This window comes from Schistocerca nitens, chromosome 5 (genome assembly GCF_023898315.1).
Source record: "Schistocerca nitens isolate TAMUIC-IGC-003100 chromosome 5, iqSchNite1.1, whole genome shotgun sequence".
NCBI lineage: Eukaryota > Metazoa > Arthropoda > Insecta > Orthoptera > Acrididae > Schistocerca > Schistocerca nitens.
In genome coordinates, this window is record NC_064618.1 from 734,603,515 (window position 1) to 734,619,597 (window position 16,083).

Consider the following 16,083-nt stretch of genomic DNA (forward strand, 5'->3'; position numbering starts at 1 on the left):
TCTGAATTATCATACTAGGAGGGCCACAAACACCCATCTAGAGCTGCCCTGTAACCTCTTCTTTGGATTCTACAGACACCACAGAAACGAAAGGGGGTATACATGCAGGACTGGGGTGTCAAATATTGAGGTACATTCCTCATAGTTAGTGGGCGTGGTGCTGAAGTACACTGTATCAGAAGTTCCTCAGAGACAGTCTGTCATCAGGTCCAAATGAGGATGGTAACAAAAGAGCTTATAGAAATACCACACGGCCTGGGCGATGTTATACAGCAGAATCCGGTACTGCTAACAGTCGTTGTAATATTACGGTATGCCAGTGGGTGTGCACACGTAATTCAACTTGGAGGGAGTCTGCGCAATTTGTCTCATTATTATGTGTTTCCGTGAAGTAGGCAGTTTTACAGATTTCTGGACTTCTCAAGGCATCGATTGTCTTTCTCTTACAAATCATGATTTCTTTAAGCATATACACTCCTGGAAATTGAAATAAGAACACCGTGAATTCATTGTCCCAGGAAGGGGAAACTTTATTGACACATTCCTGGGGTCAGATACATCACATGATCACACTGACAGAACCACAGGCACATAGACACAGGCAACAGAGCATGCACAATGTCGGCACTAGTACAGTGTATATCCACCTTTCGCAGCAATGCAGGCTGCTATTCTCGCATGGAGACGATCGTAGAGATGCTGGATGTAGTCCTGTGGAACGGCTTGCCATGCCATTTCCACCTGGCGCCTCAGTTGGACCAGCGTTCGTGCTGGACGTGCAGACCGCGTGAGACGACGCTTCATCCAGTCCCAAACATGCTCAATGGGGGACAGATCCGGAGATCTTGCTGGCCAGGGTAGTTGACTTACACCTTGTAGAGCACGTTGGGTGGCACGGGATACATGCGGACGTGCATTGTCCTGTTGGAACATTAAGTTCCCTTGCCGGTCTAGGAATGGTAGAACGATGGGTTCGATGACGGTTTGGATGTACCGTGCACTATTCAGTGTCCCCTCGACGATCACCAGTGGTGTACGGCCAGTGTAGGAGATCGCTCCCCACACCATGATGCCGGGTATTGGCCCTGTGTGCCTCGGTCGTATGCAGTCCTGATTGTGGCGCTCACCTGCACGGCGCCAAACACGCATACGACCATCATTGGCACCAAGGCAGAAGCGACTCTCATCGCTGAAGACGACACGTCTCCATTCGTCCCTCCATTCACGCCTGTCGCGACACCACTGGAGGCGGGCTGCACGATGTTGGGGCGTGAGCGGAAGACGGCCTAACGGTGTGCGGGACCGTAGCCCAGCTTCATGGAGACGGTTGCGAATGGTCCTCGCCGATACCCCAGGAGCAACAGTGTCCCTAATTTGCTGGGAAGTGGCGGTGCGGTCCCCTACGGCACTGCGTAGGATCCTACGGTCTTGGCGTGCATCCGTGCGTCGCTGCGGTCCGGTCCCAGGTCGACGGGCACGTGCACCTTCCGCCGACCACTGGCGACAACATCGATGTACTGTGGAGACCTCACGCCCCACGTGTTGAGCAATTCGGCGGTACGTCCACCCGGCCTCCCGCATGCCCACTATACGCCCTCGCTCAAAGTCCGTCAACTGCACATACGGTTCACGTCCACGCTGTCGCGGCATGCTACCAGTGTTAAAGACTGCGATGGAGCTCCGTATGCCACGGCAAACTGGCTGACACTGACGGCGGCGGTGCACAAATGCTGCGCAGCTAGCGCCATTCGACGGCCAACACCGCGGTTCCTGGTGTGTCCGCTGTGCCGTGCGTGTGATCATTGCTTGTACAGCCCTCTCGCAGTGTCCGGAGCAAGTATGGTGGGTCTGACACACCGGTGTCAATGTGTTCTTTTTTCCATTTCCAGGAGTGTATTTTACACACAAGAATAATGGCGCATATTTGAATTCTAACACTTGTTTCTACCGGAGAGATAAACGCCACGGGTACTCATTTGTACAGTGGCTGCTGAGTACCATCTGATAAGGCATTGTGACAGAATTACACCTGCTTATCAGTTAATTCTCTCTAGTGAAAATAGGTTCTTCGACGCCACATGTGGCAATATAGATACTAGCTAAGTACTTCAATATGTATATTTTGCGATGTATTCCGTAATACGATGATAGATAACTTCTCTTATCTGTAGCGAGCTTTCTCGACACCTGTCTCCTAACACGAATCGGTGAATGGTCCTTGCCTTCCCGACAAAGTATTCCAAGAATAAACGCGTAAGGTAATTGGCACTCTGCCCGATACCTGTAGCTTTTTAAGTGCATTGTGTAATCCAGCGAAAACATTGTAACCTATCCGCACATGCGCAACACCAAGGAATGGCAAAGTCCATATTTCCGAAGTACACTAGAAGTTTTTTCGGTCGTTGTCACGTAGTAACGGTTGCCGTGCGGACACAGACATAGCACTGGCCTCTTTAGGCATACTTTGTAACACAATTATTGTTTTTAGTGATCTGAATGACTGTTATTGCACGACTGTTTCCTCTATGGCGTTAATCACAAAATTATTTCATTATTGAGGTGACGTACATTTTAGCTGAACTTATGGCATAATTCAACCGTAACGACTATGCATGTTTTTAGAATCTAATGACTACGCTCGTTTGTAGGACATACTGCGGGTTTATGGTAATTTTTTGGACTTGGTTTAATGAATTTGTAATTGAGCAGGTAATATAATAAAATCTGAGTATATCTGATTTGCTTATATTAGGGACATCTATCATGTGGTGGATTTCGATCTTCGCTGAGTGCAATTTCTTCAGCCGTAAGAGCGAATGTCCGTGCATACGTAGCGAATGGTTCCCAGATACGTGACTCGAAGACTTCGTAAGTAATAGAACCCAGTCCGTTTCCCTGCACGGCTACGTTCATCAGAGACAAAGGTATCGTCAACAATACCTCAGGGAAATGTGATGGACCGTTATTATTTTGTGTATACATAAATGGCCTAACTGATACCATTGGTAGCGATCTGCGACTGTTTGCTGCCGATGCTGTAGTGTACGAGAAGGCTCCGTCGTTGTAGGAGGACACGGGGTGACTTAGACTGAATTTATATTTGGGGTGATAAATAGTAGTTTGCTCTAAATGTAGAAAAATGTAACTTAATGCGAACAGTAGGAAAACCTGCATTTCCCGCATATGCAGAGCGGTCGCCTTAATCACTTCGGCTGTCCGTGGACTACAATAAAAGGATGTAGTGTGACATGCAGCAGTTTAGGCCTGTCTGGGGAGCGTTCACGGATATCCGAAGAGGTGAAGGCGACCGCTTGCGATAAGCGGGAAATCCGTGTTCGAGTCACGGTCCGGCACGAATTTTCATGTGGCACTTTTGGGTAGTGAACCTACACTCCTGGAAATTGAAATAAGAACACCGTGAATTCATTGTCCCAGGAAGGGGAAACTTTATTGACACATTCCTGGGGTCAGATACATCACATGATCACACTGACAGAACCACAGGCACATAGACACAGGCAACAGAGCATGCACAATGTCGGCACTAGTACAGTGTATATCCACCTTTCGCAGCAATGCAGGCTGCTATTCTCCCATGGAGACGATCGTAGAGATGCTGGATGTAGTCCTGTGGAACGGCTTGCCACGCCATTTCCACCTGACGCCTCAGTTGGACCAGCGTTCGTGCTGGACGTGCAGACCGCGTGAGACGACGCTTCATCCAGTCCCAAACATGCTCAGTGGGGGACAGATCCGGAGACCTTGCTGGCCAGGGTAGTTGACTTACACCTTCTAGAGCACGTTGGGTGGCACGGGATACATGCGGACGTGCATTGTCCTGTTGGAACAGCAAGTTCCCTTGCCGGTCTAGGAATGGTAGAACGATGGGTTCGATGACGGTTTGGATGTACCGTGCACTATTCAGTCTCCCCTCGACGATCACCAGTGGTGTACGGCCAGTGTAGGAGATCGCTCCCCACACCATGATGCCGGGTGTTGGCCCTGTGTGCCTCGGTCGTATGCAGTCCTGATTGTGGCGCTCACCTGCACGGCGCCAAACACGCATACGACCATCATTGGCACCAAGGCAGAAGCGACTCTCATCGCTGAAGACGACACGTCTCCATTCGTCCCTCCATTCACGCCTGTCGCGACACCACTGGAGGCGGGCTGCACGATGTTGGGGCGTGAGCGGAAGACGGCCTAACGGTGTGCGGGACCGTAGCCCAGCTTCATGGAGACGGTTGCGAATGGTCCTCGCCGATACCCCAGGAGCAACAGTGTCCCTAATTTGCTGGGAAGTGGCGGTGCGGTCCCCTACGGCACTGCGTAGGATCCTACGGTCTTGGCGTGCATCCGTGCGTCGCTGCGGTCCGGTCCCAGGTCGACGGGCACGTGCACCTTCCGCCGACCACTGGCGACAACATCGATGTACTGTGGAGACCTCACGCCCCACGTGTTGAGCAATTCGGCGGTACGTCCACCCGGCCTCCCGCATGCCCACTATACGCCCTCGCTCAAAGTCCGTCAACTGCACATACGGTTCACGTCCACGCTGTCGCGGCATGCTACCAGTGTTAAAGACTGCGATGGAGCTCCGTATGCCACGGCAAACTGGCTGACACTGACGGCGGCGGTGCACAAATGCTGCGCAGCTAGCGCCATTCGACGGCCAACACCGCGGTTCCTGGTGTGTCCGCTGTGCCGTGCGTGTGATCATTGCTTGTACAGCCCTCTCGCAGTGTCCGGAGCAAGTATGGTGGGTCTGACACACCGGTGTCAATGTGTTCTTTTTTCCATTTCCAGGAGTGTATATACAGCTGACTTCAAGGAATTCGCAGACAGAATTAATTTTTAAGTACTGCTAAGAGTGTTTAGGACCCCATCCAGGTCGGATTAAAGGAAGATGTCGAAGTAGTTCAGAGGAGTGGTGCTAGATTTGTTGCCGGAAGGTTTGATCAACACGGGAGTATTACGGAGATGCTTCGTGAACTCAAGTGAGAATACCTGGAGCGAAGACAGTGTTCTTTTCGTGAAAACAAATCATCAAATTTATGGCTGCCTGCTGTACAATTCTATTGCCGCCGATGTACTTTTCGCGTAAGGACCACGAAGACAAGATAAAACAAATTAGGGCTCATACGGAGAGCATAAATAGTAATTTTTCATTCGCTCTGTTTGCAAGAGGAGCAGGAAAGAAACAGTGGAACAAGGTACACACCGCTGCGCACAACATGGGGACTTGAGGAGTTTGCTTGCAAATACAGGTGAAGGGACATGAATGGAATTCAGAAGTAACTGCCTTAAGATTTCTGTGAGGTCATCGTGATTTTGATATTCATGGTTTTCCTATACCCCATAAGCTAGGCAAAGAACACTGTCGACTTCCAACCATAAGCTTAATCTGCCAGAGCTTTTAAATACTAAACATGTTAGGTCGAAAACGCTTCCCCGAAATTTTTACCTGTTCTGGACACGTTTGAGGTGAAGAATGTAATTGACGCTCTCTGTACAGTCGAAGAACAAGTGAATCCAAAGATTCCACAGTGTGCAGTAGTCATAGTTCTTAAGCTTTGTGGTTTTTTTTTCTGAGGAAATACAGCTTGTGGACACGTGAAGAGTGGGTTGGCGGTAGGGTCAGCGATGACAGCAGTATCGCATCCTCGGCGGCAAGACTACAGGCTGCTGCGTATCTTGTGTTGCAGGTGCCGCTTCCAGGAGCAGAAACTGCGGCTGCGAGGGCCCCACGCTCGCCGTCGACATGGGAGTGCCGGAGAAGAGGAAGCTGTCCGGTGAGTCCTGGCAGTACGCCTGCTCCACAGCTCCGCGGTCCACAGTTGAGCATGGGCGGCAAGAGGGAGTCTTGTTCCTCTATGCTCCTTGTGACAATGAAGTGCACGACTGGGCTGGTTCCCTTTTAATTCCCGCACCCCTCTCTGAAAAAGACCAATAATAATTATACCACACAAAAAAAATCAGTCATCAAACAGAAGACATAGTGCTAACATCGTGTCACAGAATCTCTGGCTGTGGTAATGACCTCAGGACGGTTAGAAAGTCTGTCCACAAGTTTGTGTCATATCAAGCTGAAGCCACTCCTCATTGATTCCTAGACCCGGTAGAGCTTTCTTTCAAAATTCATGTAAATACACTTCGAAGGCCACACAATAGCTTTATAAGTAATGAAAATCTTGATTTACTCTCTCAAAATTCATTTGCTAGAATAATACTAAAGTGAATACATCTATACGATTAGAAGCAAACGAAAGTTTTTTCTCTTATTTCAAAGTTAATGCAAATACTCTACTGGAAAATGGAAAAATACCACCTTAGCGCAGGTTACTTACTTGTAAGGCGTGCCATGCTTGCAGGGGCCACTACGACAGGGCAATTAATACGACGGTCTAACGCGCAGCGCTGCGGAAAAACCAGAAACCGCGTTATCAGCCGTGTAATGTTGCGAGCTTTGCAGCAGCAGTTCACCTCCAGAGCCAGTAGCAGCCTGTTTGCCATTCCGTACGGAGCTCCGCCTGTCTGCTAGAAGATGAGCATGCCGCGACAGCGTGGAAGTGAACTGATTGTGCACCTGATGAAGATTGAGTGAGGGCGTACAACGAGTCTGTGGGAAGCTGAGGGGGTCATACCGCAGAACTGCACTACACGTGGCGCGAGAGCTCTCAACAATGTATTGATGTTGTCAGTGGTCAGCAGAAGGTGCACATGGCCGTCAGCCTGCGTCCGGACAGCGGCGACGCGCAGATTCACGCCGGGACCGCCTCATCTTGCGAAGTGTCATATCGGACTGCACCGCGACTTCACAATAAATTGGGGACACTGCTGCCTCAGAAGTATGCACAGTTTTTCGGAAAACTATTCCTTCCACGAAATTCTTATGATGAAACCGAAGCAAAATGGAAATGCGTTTCGATGGATCTTCTCCCGAATCAAATAATCTCACGTTTTCAAAGTAGTTCTTTCTCTAAGCTGTTTCCATTTGGACTTTATTATTTTAACTAAAATGGTAAAAGAACGTTCACTTTAGTTACAGACTAAATTGTCCTACAAACAAGACTGTAAAAAATCTTTCGGAGTCGACATTTTCGAGCAATAACTCTAACGGTTATTTCTTCTCTCAGGTATGTCTACAGCTAGGCTATGTCATACCATACAACAGCATGCTCTCGTGTTGCCCTTATTATTGATGCTGAAATGTCCTACGGCCTTCAGTGATCCAGCAGCTCCAGTTGATGTACAAAGAAATGGCCAAAGAAATAAATGTGAAATGGGGTTTCCCAAACTCCATTGGATGTACAGACGACTGGAATATCCAATATACTCCTAGAAGTTGTTGTTACGAACACAAATTCTGTAATTGTAGTTGTTGGTGCCCAAGGTAAACAACCTGACAATGATGTGTTGAGACCAGGTATGTTGTATAGAAATATTACGAATGCGAAACTCGTACCACAGTCGCTTAAGAGAGCACTCGGCAAAGTGGTGAGAGACTCGCGCACTGTAGAACAGCCGTCTCTCCACTCAGATGCACATTTTATGTGATTTCTCTGATTTAGTTAAACAGAGTGTCGCTGCTGTTCCTTCGAACGACCGCGACCGATTTCCTATATCTCTGTATCTCTGACTTCGCCATCAACTTGAACTTAAATCATAAAGTTTCTTTCTTTCTTTCTTTCTAGTAAATTTCAAAGAATAGGTGTTAAGTTGCCATGTCATGTTAGGAGGTGCTTACCATTTTTTAGAGAAACTGAAGAGACCTTTTGTTCTGAGGTGTTTGTAGTCTACAATGAGAAAAGTCTATACAGTCACACACACTCCCGACCAGGATGATTTATTAAATGTTGATTTGGGACGACGAATAAAGTGATACTATTGCAGAGCAGAATAGAAACGTGCATCAACATGGTGGGGTGCATTGCAAAAACTGAACAGTTTTACAACGTTGATATGCAAACATCTGGTATTGCATTGAACGCAGATGCCATATCTTTATCGGAAACAATCAGAAATTGTTTTGTTGATTGTTTTGTTTGAAATATATCCAAATATCCAAACATTATTCGATAACCATTTGAGAATAGCTGTAAAACCGAAAACACACTGCATGATAGTGTCAGTTCACTGTAAATAAAATAATGATTTTGTAAAGCATATTATTATATTATGTACTTGACTAAAATCTGAAACAGTCCTTAGCCAGTTCGTTTTCATAACGTGGAAACTGCATCCCAGTTACGGTATTCTACAAATCTCTTACAGTAAACACATGGATGTAACTTACTACTGTTTATCAGTTGTTTCATATCAACGATTACAGCAGTGTGATGAAGTGATGTTCAATATTTTACAAGTGACAGCTGCGCGGAGCTACCTGTGGATGCTATTTCACAGCAGTTTCATTTGGCGACGACACTTCCTGATGCACGTGCGTGTATTCGCCTACACAACATGTGCGTGTTGAATGAGATGACCAACAGAGGTATCATTGAGGCCCATTCATAACAGTCCGGCATGCCGTTAGAGCGTCTCCGCTCACACCCCAACATAGTGCAGCCCGCCTCCAGTGGTGTCGCGGTAGGCACTTGTGGAGGCACGAATGGAGACTTGTCTTCAGTAATGAGTCGCTTCTGTCTCGGTGCCAACGGTGCCGTATGCGTGTGGGGGCGTGGTGCAGTGTACAAGACAGGCACGCAGAGCCATCACTCAGCGTCATGGTGTGCGGAGCCGTATCATACTACGGCCGGTCTCCTTTGGCGATCGTACTGAACAGTGCACGGTACATCCAAAACATCATTCTACCTGTCGTATTACCGCTACTGCACCAACAAGGCGATCTGCTTTTCCAAGATGGCGATGCACTTACTCATGTATCCCGTGTCACCCGAGTTGCTCTCAAGGCTGTACGTCGACTATACTGGCTGGCACGATTCCCAGATTCCCCCCCCCCCCCCCCTTCCGAAAGTGTTTGGTACTGGATGAAACATAATTTTGCTCGGTTTGCAAGACCGGCAGGAAGTTTGCTCGAACTGAGGCAACTTGTGGAAATTGCATGGCAGCCCTTTCGCAAGACTACAATCATCTCGATTGGAGGATTGCAGCCTGCATTGCTGCAAAAAGGAAAGTACGCAGGGTACTAGCGCTAACATTTCGCACGCCCTAGCAGCTGTAGTCGCATGCGTATGGCTCTGTCGGTGTGCCAATAAAATATCATTCTGCTTGATCGACGAATTAATGCTCCCCTTGTGAACAGAATGACTCCGCTGTTTAAGATTTAATGCGTAAGAACAGCATACAGATTCTGACAGTGTTAACTTTTCAATCCAGTGCTCCTATTAGTGTTTTTAAATTATAAACATTCAGGATGTGACCCCTTGGTCTAAGTGCCGGCAACGTAGCTCAGCGTGTTCGGTCAGAGAGCTGGTTGGCCTCTGTAATAAAAAAAAACTGAGTGGAAGGATCAATAAACGAACTTTAACGGATGTCATGCTACGCCCGCAGCGACCAAACACAAGGATCTATAACGAACAAAATGAAGGAGAAAAAAAAGGGGGGAGCGTCTTTGCCGACTAATCTGGGTCCCGGGTTCAAACCTCGCCACTGCTTTTATTTTGAATAAAAATCATCAGCATTGGCGCCCGAAGACTTCTGGCATAAGAAGTCAGCCTCGTTCTTCCAATGGCCTTACCAAAGAGGGCAGAGGAGCGCACTGAGATTCAGGGCACTCTATTGCCCTTGGGGTGGGAAATTGGCCCTAAAAGGCAGAAGAATCAAGTGATGAACAACATGAGGATGCAGAAGGCAATGGAAATCACTACCTTAAAGAGACATAACGTGTATCCACAGAACATGTGGCCGGTAACTGAAGAAGTGTCGTGGCAAATGATTCCGAAATATCTCCGGGAGCGAGAAGGGGTGACAATGAGAAAAAGACTGAATAACCGACGAAAGAGTAACGTTGCACGAATCGGGGCGTGGAATGTCGGCAGTTTTAATGTGGTAAGGAAGCTAGAAAATCTGAAAAGGGATATGCTAAGCTCAGTTTAGGTACAGTTGAGGTCAGTGAAGTGAAACGGACAGAAGACAAATTCTGGTCAGGTTAATATCAACAGCAGCAGAAAATAGTGTAACAGGAGTAGGATTCGTTTTGAATAGGATGGTAGGGCAGAGAGTGAGTTGCTGTGTACAGTTCAATGACAAGGCTGTTCTCATCAGAATCGACAGCAAACCAACAGTAATAGTGCAAGTAACTATGCCGACGTCGCAAGCGGAAGACGAAGAGATAGAGTAAGTGTGTCAGGATACTGAATGGGTAATTCAGTACATGAAGGTAGATTAAAATCTAATAGTCATGGCTGACCGGAACGCGGTTATACGGGAAGGAGAAGAAGAAAGAGTTACGGGAGAACATGAACTTGGTAGTAGGAATGAGAGAGACTGTCGTTTGCAATAAATTTCAGCTATTAATAGCGAATACTCTGTTAAAGAGACCCAAGTATTCTTGGAAAAAACTGGGAGATACGGGAAGATTTCATCATGGTCAGGCAGAGATTTCGAAATCGTTTATTGGATTGTAGACTGTACCCAGGAGTAGATATAGACTCAGATCACAGTTTAGTAATGATGAAAAGTAGGCTGAATGCGAACAAACCGAAAAAAAAATTGTCGGAATAACTGAGTTATCATAAAGAAAAGTCGAAATAACCTTAATTGAAATTAAAAGCAATGGTGGTAATACTAAGGTGCAATGGGAATTCCACTGTTAAATGCAGAGGAGAGATCGGATGGGTGGAAAGACTACATTGAAGGCCACAGTAAGGGGGATGACATGTCTGATGACGTGATAGAAGAAGAAACAGGAGTCGACAGGGAAGGGATAGGGGATACAGTATTAGAATCGGATTAAAAGAGCTCTGGACGACTTAGTCAAATAAGGCAGAAGGGACAGATAACATTCCATCGGAATTTCTAAAATCATTAGGGGAAGTGGCAACAAAACGACTGTTTACATTGGTGTGAAGAATAACATTGGCGACGTACCATCAAACTCCAAGAAAAACCTCGTCCACACTGTTGCGAAGATAGCAAGAACCTAAATGTGCGAGAACTACCGCACGAAGAGCTTGATAATGCATCCAAGTTGCTGACAAGCATTATATACCGAAGAACTGCAAAGGACGATGATCAGTTTGGCTTGATGAAAGGTAAAGGCACCAGAGACGCAGTTCTGACGTTGCGTTTGACAATGAAAGCAAGACTAAAGAAAATCAAGATGCCTTCGTAGGATTTGTCGACCTGTAAAAGAAGTTCGACAATGTCAGATGGTGCAAGATGTTCGAAATTCTGAGAAAAATGGGGGTAATCTATAGGGAGAGATGAGTGATATACAATATGTACAAGAACCGAGAGGGAACAATAAGACTGCCAGAGCAAGAGGGAGGTGTTCGGATTAAAAAGGATGTAACACAGGGTGCAGTCTTCCGTCCCTACTGTTCAATCTATACATCGAGGAAGAAAGGTTCAAGAGTGGAATTAAAATTCAAGGTGAAAGGATAACAACGATACGATTCGCTGATGACATTGCTATCCTCAGTGAAAGCGAAGAAGAATTGCGTGATATGCCGAATGTAATGAGTACTGAATATGGATTGAGAGTGAGACGTAGAAAGACGAAAGTAATGCGAAATAGCAGAAATGAGAACAGCGAGAAAATTATCAGAATGGGGGCTCACGAAGTTAAGGGACTCTGCTACCTAGGCTGTAAAATAACCCATGATGGAAGGAGCAAGGACGACATAAGAAGCAGACTAGCACTGCCAAAGTAGCATTCCTGGCCGAGAAGAAGTCCACCAGTATCACCTTGATTTGAGGAAGAAATTTCTGATAATGCACTTTTGGAGCACAGCACACCATTGAATGTTAGTGAAACATGGGCTGGAGAACTGGAACAGAAGAAAATGGAAGCATTTGAGATCTGGTGCTGCAGACGAGTGTTGAAAATTAGGTGGACTTATCGGATAAGGAATGAGGTGGTTCTTCGCAGAAGCGACGAGGAAATAAATGTATGGAAAACTCTTACACCAAGGACAGGATGATGGGTACGATACGCAATTACATCTCTATCATTAAAACTTTCAAGACCTGGTACACTAGGAACTTCGCTACCACTTCTTACTATGGCAACGGTGAACCATCCATTTCCATGTGAGAAAGTGTCGTTTATATCCAAGCTAAAATTAAGAGAACATCCAAGAAATACACAAGGTCCATCGACGAGAGCGTGGGCTGCAACACTCTTCACTGGAATGCGATTTTTCTTGTCTCCTGATGATGTTATAAGTTCAATGTTTTTTATGGTTTTGTAGACTGTTGAACGCCGCCAACATGCCCTACAGTAGGTATCGTCGTACCCGCACAACAGTCTACAAAACCATAGAAAACATTGAACTAACAACAACATCAGGACACAAGAAAAATCGCATTCCAGTGAAGAGTGTTGCAGCCCACGCTCTCGTCGATGGACCTTGTGTATTTCTTGGATGATCTCTTAATTTTAGCTTGGATATAAACGACACTTTCTCACATGGAAATGGATGGTTCAGCGTTGCCATAGTAAGAGGTGGTAGCGGAGGACATCGGGGAATAACTTCTATGGTACTAGAGGGAGCTGTATAGGGCAAAAACTGTAGAGGAAAACAGAGATTAGAATACGTCAAGCAAATAGGTTTGCAAGTGTTAGTCTGAGATGAAAAATTTGCCACAGGAGAGAATTCGTGGACGGCCACATCAAACCAGTCAGAAGACAGACGAGAGGGAAAAAAGTCAGGATAAGTCAAAAAGGTAAGTTCTGTGTTGTGCCTTCACACGCGTGTACTGCACTGCCACAAGCTGTGAGGGTGTTGGAGGGGGAGCAGCGGGAGGAGCACGTAGTAATTGATACAATTTGTTGATGGCCATAGTTCAGTGTGTCACTGTGTCTTCGGATATCGACTGCCTGTGATATTAACTTAGGTTACGGTTCAGGCTCGCTGTAACTGTTTCATGAGTAACAGGTTGGATACTGTGTTAAAGTGGGAGATACATTGTAGCTGTTTCTTCCTTAATTCTAGTGATTTCATTGTAACTAATCAAATGAAAGTAATTATCTCAATAAATAGTACAGTGCTAACAACAAAGCTTTAAGTAGTTTCTTCTCATCTTAATTTGCAAAGGACATTAATGAAAGGGCCATTGTAATTAGTTCCCAGCAACAGGAATACTTTAAATTTGGTTCATGGTGATAGGACCCCAGACTGGTCACGGTGAGACACACAGCTAGCCATCTCCTGCAACTGCGGCCCAGATCAGGGATTCAAATTGCAGTCTGTGTCCGTTTGCTTCTTATTGAACTGGACACTCTCCCTCTATCACCTTTCCTGCAGGTCCACTCACTCACACCTCCACGGTTCACGCCTCTGCCACAGTTTCGTCTGAACCTATCGCAAGGCCCAAAAGGCTCAGCTCCACCTGAGGCCCTCCGCCGGCAATTTTTCTTCATTCTCAGCGAGTTACAGAACTCAGAAATAGTCTACACCGATGGCCCAATGGCCGGTGGTCGCGTTGGCTTCACTTACGCTCACGTTGGACATACCGAACAGTGCTCCTTGCTGGATGGCTGAAATGTTTTCACTGCAGAGTAGGTAGCCATCTCTTGCGCTCTTGAACACACCCGTTCCTGCAGATGTGAGTCCTTCGTCACCTGTAGTGACTCGTTAAGCAGCCTACACGCTCTCGGCCAGTGTACCCCTCTCAATACTTTGGTAATGACTGTTCAGGAGTCTCTTTATGCCCTCGAAACCAGTGGACGTTCAGTTCCTTCATTTGGACCCCAGGACGTGTTGGGATCCCAGGCAGTGAACTTGATGACAGGTTGGCCAAACAGGTTACTAGTAAATCAACTCTGGAGATCGACCTGCCGGAGACAGCTCTCCAATCGGTTTTACTCCGTAACGTTTTTGGGATTTGGGATACTGAATGGTGCACCCTCACTACACCAAATGAACTACGTGTTGTCAAGGAGACAACATATGTGTGGCGATCATCCATGCGAGCCACTCACAGGGGATCCGTTGTCCTTTGCTGGCTACACATTGGTCATACTTCGCTAACTCACGGTCACCTCCTCCATCGCGAGAAACCAGGTCAGTGTCACTGTGGTTCCCACTTGACTGTCGTCCACATCTTCTTGGACTGCCCAATTTCAGGCGCTGTGCGACGGACTTTTAATCTTCCCGCCACAATGGCAACAGTGTTGGGAGACAATGCTGATATAGTTTTACATTTTATTCATGAAGGGAGTTTTATCACACAATCTGTGGGTGTCCGGCATTCTCTCCCAGGCCCCCATGGTCCTCCCATTTTACCTCTTCCTCAATCTTTCTTTGCTGCTTGTTCGCCTTGGTGTTCCTCTCGCCTTGTCTTTTAGGCTGGAGACTTGACAGCCCTGGCCATCTGCTACATTCTTTTAATACCTTCTACCGCTTTTTTCCTTTTAGTGCGCGTTCTCGCCTTTTGTCTTGCCTCTTTCGTTTCCTCTTTGTGTGTTTCCCAGTTAGTTTTCCGCCTTTTTTTACCTCCCAGACTCTTTTGGGGAATGTTTTTACTCGGCGACCTGTTTGAATCAGGAAAAAGCGACTGATGACTCCGTAGTTTGGCCCCTCTCTCTCTAAACCAACCATATCGCGGTGAGACACAAATATTTGTCGTGATTTTGATTTCCATCAATATATAGCTGCAATTGGTTCAACACAAGGAAACAAGGCCTATCAAGATTGTTTTAGAGCGTATTCGTGCGCGTCTATAGCTCAGAGCGCAGCTGGCCGCCCCCACTCTTCCTGCAGATGCAGTGTGTGTTATGTGTAAAACACAACTTGCCGGAATCGATCGAAAAATACCGAGATGGGTGAATAAGCTACAACCCAATGCAACAATACGGAGGTTTAAATTGAAACAAGGCTTAGGATCTGGCACTCCGTTTATTAAGAGATCGTTGGCCATCAAGGTCGCCAGTTCGGAAACAGGGAGAGAACTAACGTGCGTTTCACGGTATATCAAAAGTACATTAAATTGCGTAGTTGGCGTCGGCAGTCAAGCTCTGCTATAAATAGCGGCGCAGGCCAACAATAAATTAGTCTAGCTGGAGCCCAGGGAGCGAGTACACAACTCTTAGCACCCGAAGACGACGAGTGGGTGTCTTGTCGAAATACTGTGCCCTAAACGGGAACAACACAAATTAACAGTCGCAGTTACATCATTAAGCATTTGATAAATACTTTCTATGCACTTGATCTTTTCCCTTCGGATAATTTCTTGCCAAAACACTGGCAACTTCAAACGACAGCCCTATTCATCACTGTTGTAATAATGTAAGCCCGTACACGAAATGTTAGTTATACAGGGTGTTACAAAAAGGTACGGCCAAACTTTCAGGAAACATTCCTCACACACAAAGAAAGAAAATATGTTATGTGGACATGTGTCCGGAAACGCTTACTTTCCATGTTAGAGCTCATTTTATTACTTCCCTTCAAATCACATTAATCATGGAATGGAAACACACAGCAACAGAACGTACCAGCGTGACTTCAAACACTTTGTTACAGGAAATGTTCAAAATGTCCTCTGTTAGCTAGGATACATGCATCCACCCTCCGTCGCACGGAATCCCTGATGCGCTGATGCAGCCCTGGAGAATGGCGTATTGTATCACAGCCGTCCACAATACGAGCACGAAGAGTCTCTACATCTGGTACTGGGGTTGCATAGACAAGAGCTTTCAAATGCCCCTATAAATGAAAGTCAAGAGGGTTGAGGTCAGGAGACCGTGGAGGCCATGGAATTGGTCCGCCTCTACCAATCCATCGGTCGCCGAATCTGTTGTTGAGAAGCGTACGAACACTTAGACTGAAATGTGCAGGAGCTCCATCGTGCATGAACCACATATTGTGTCGCACTTGTAAAGGCACTTGTTCTAGCAGCACAGGTAGAGTATCCCATATGAAATCATGATAATGTGCTCCATTCAGCGTAGGT

General features: G+C 46.5%; 1 protein-coding gene across 1 annotated transcript in view; it reads left to right on the plus strand.

The window, feature by feature from the left end:
- The window catches only part of LOC126260063 (b(0,+)-type amino acid transporter 1-like), a 548,204-nt gene that overhangs the window by 269,173 nt on the left and 262,948 nt on the right, over positions 1-16,083 (plus strand). Inside the window, exon 2 of the mRNA XM_049957257.1 lies at positions 5,706-5,792. Coding sequence (XP_049813214.1) covers positions 5,762-5,792 — 31 coding nt within the window. The 5' untranslated portion in view covers positions 5,706-5,761. The remainder of the gene's footprint in view (positions 1-5,705; positions 5,793-16,083) is intronic.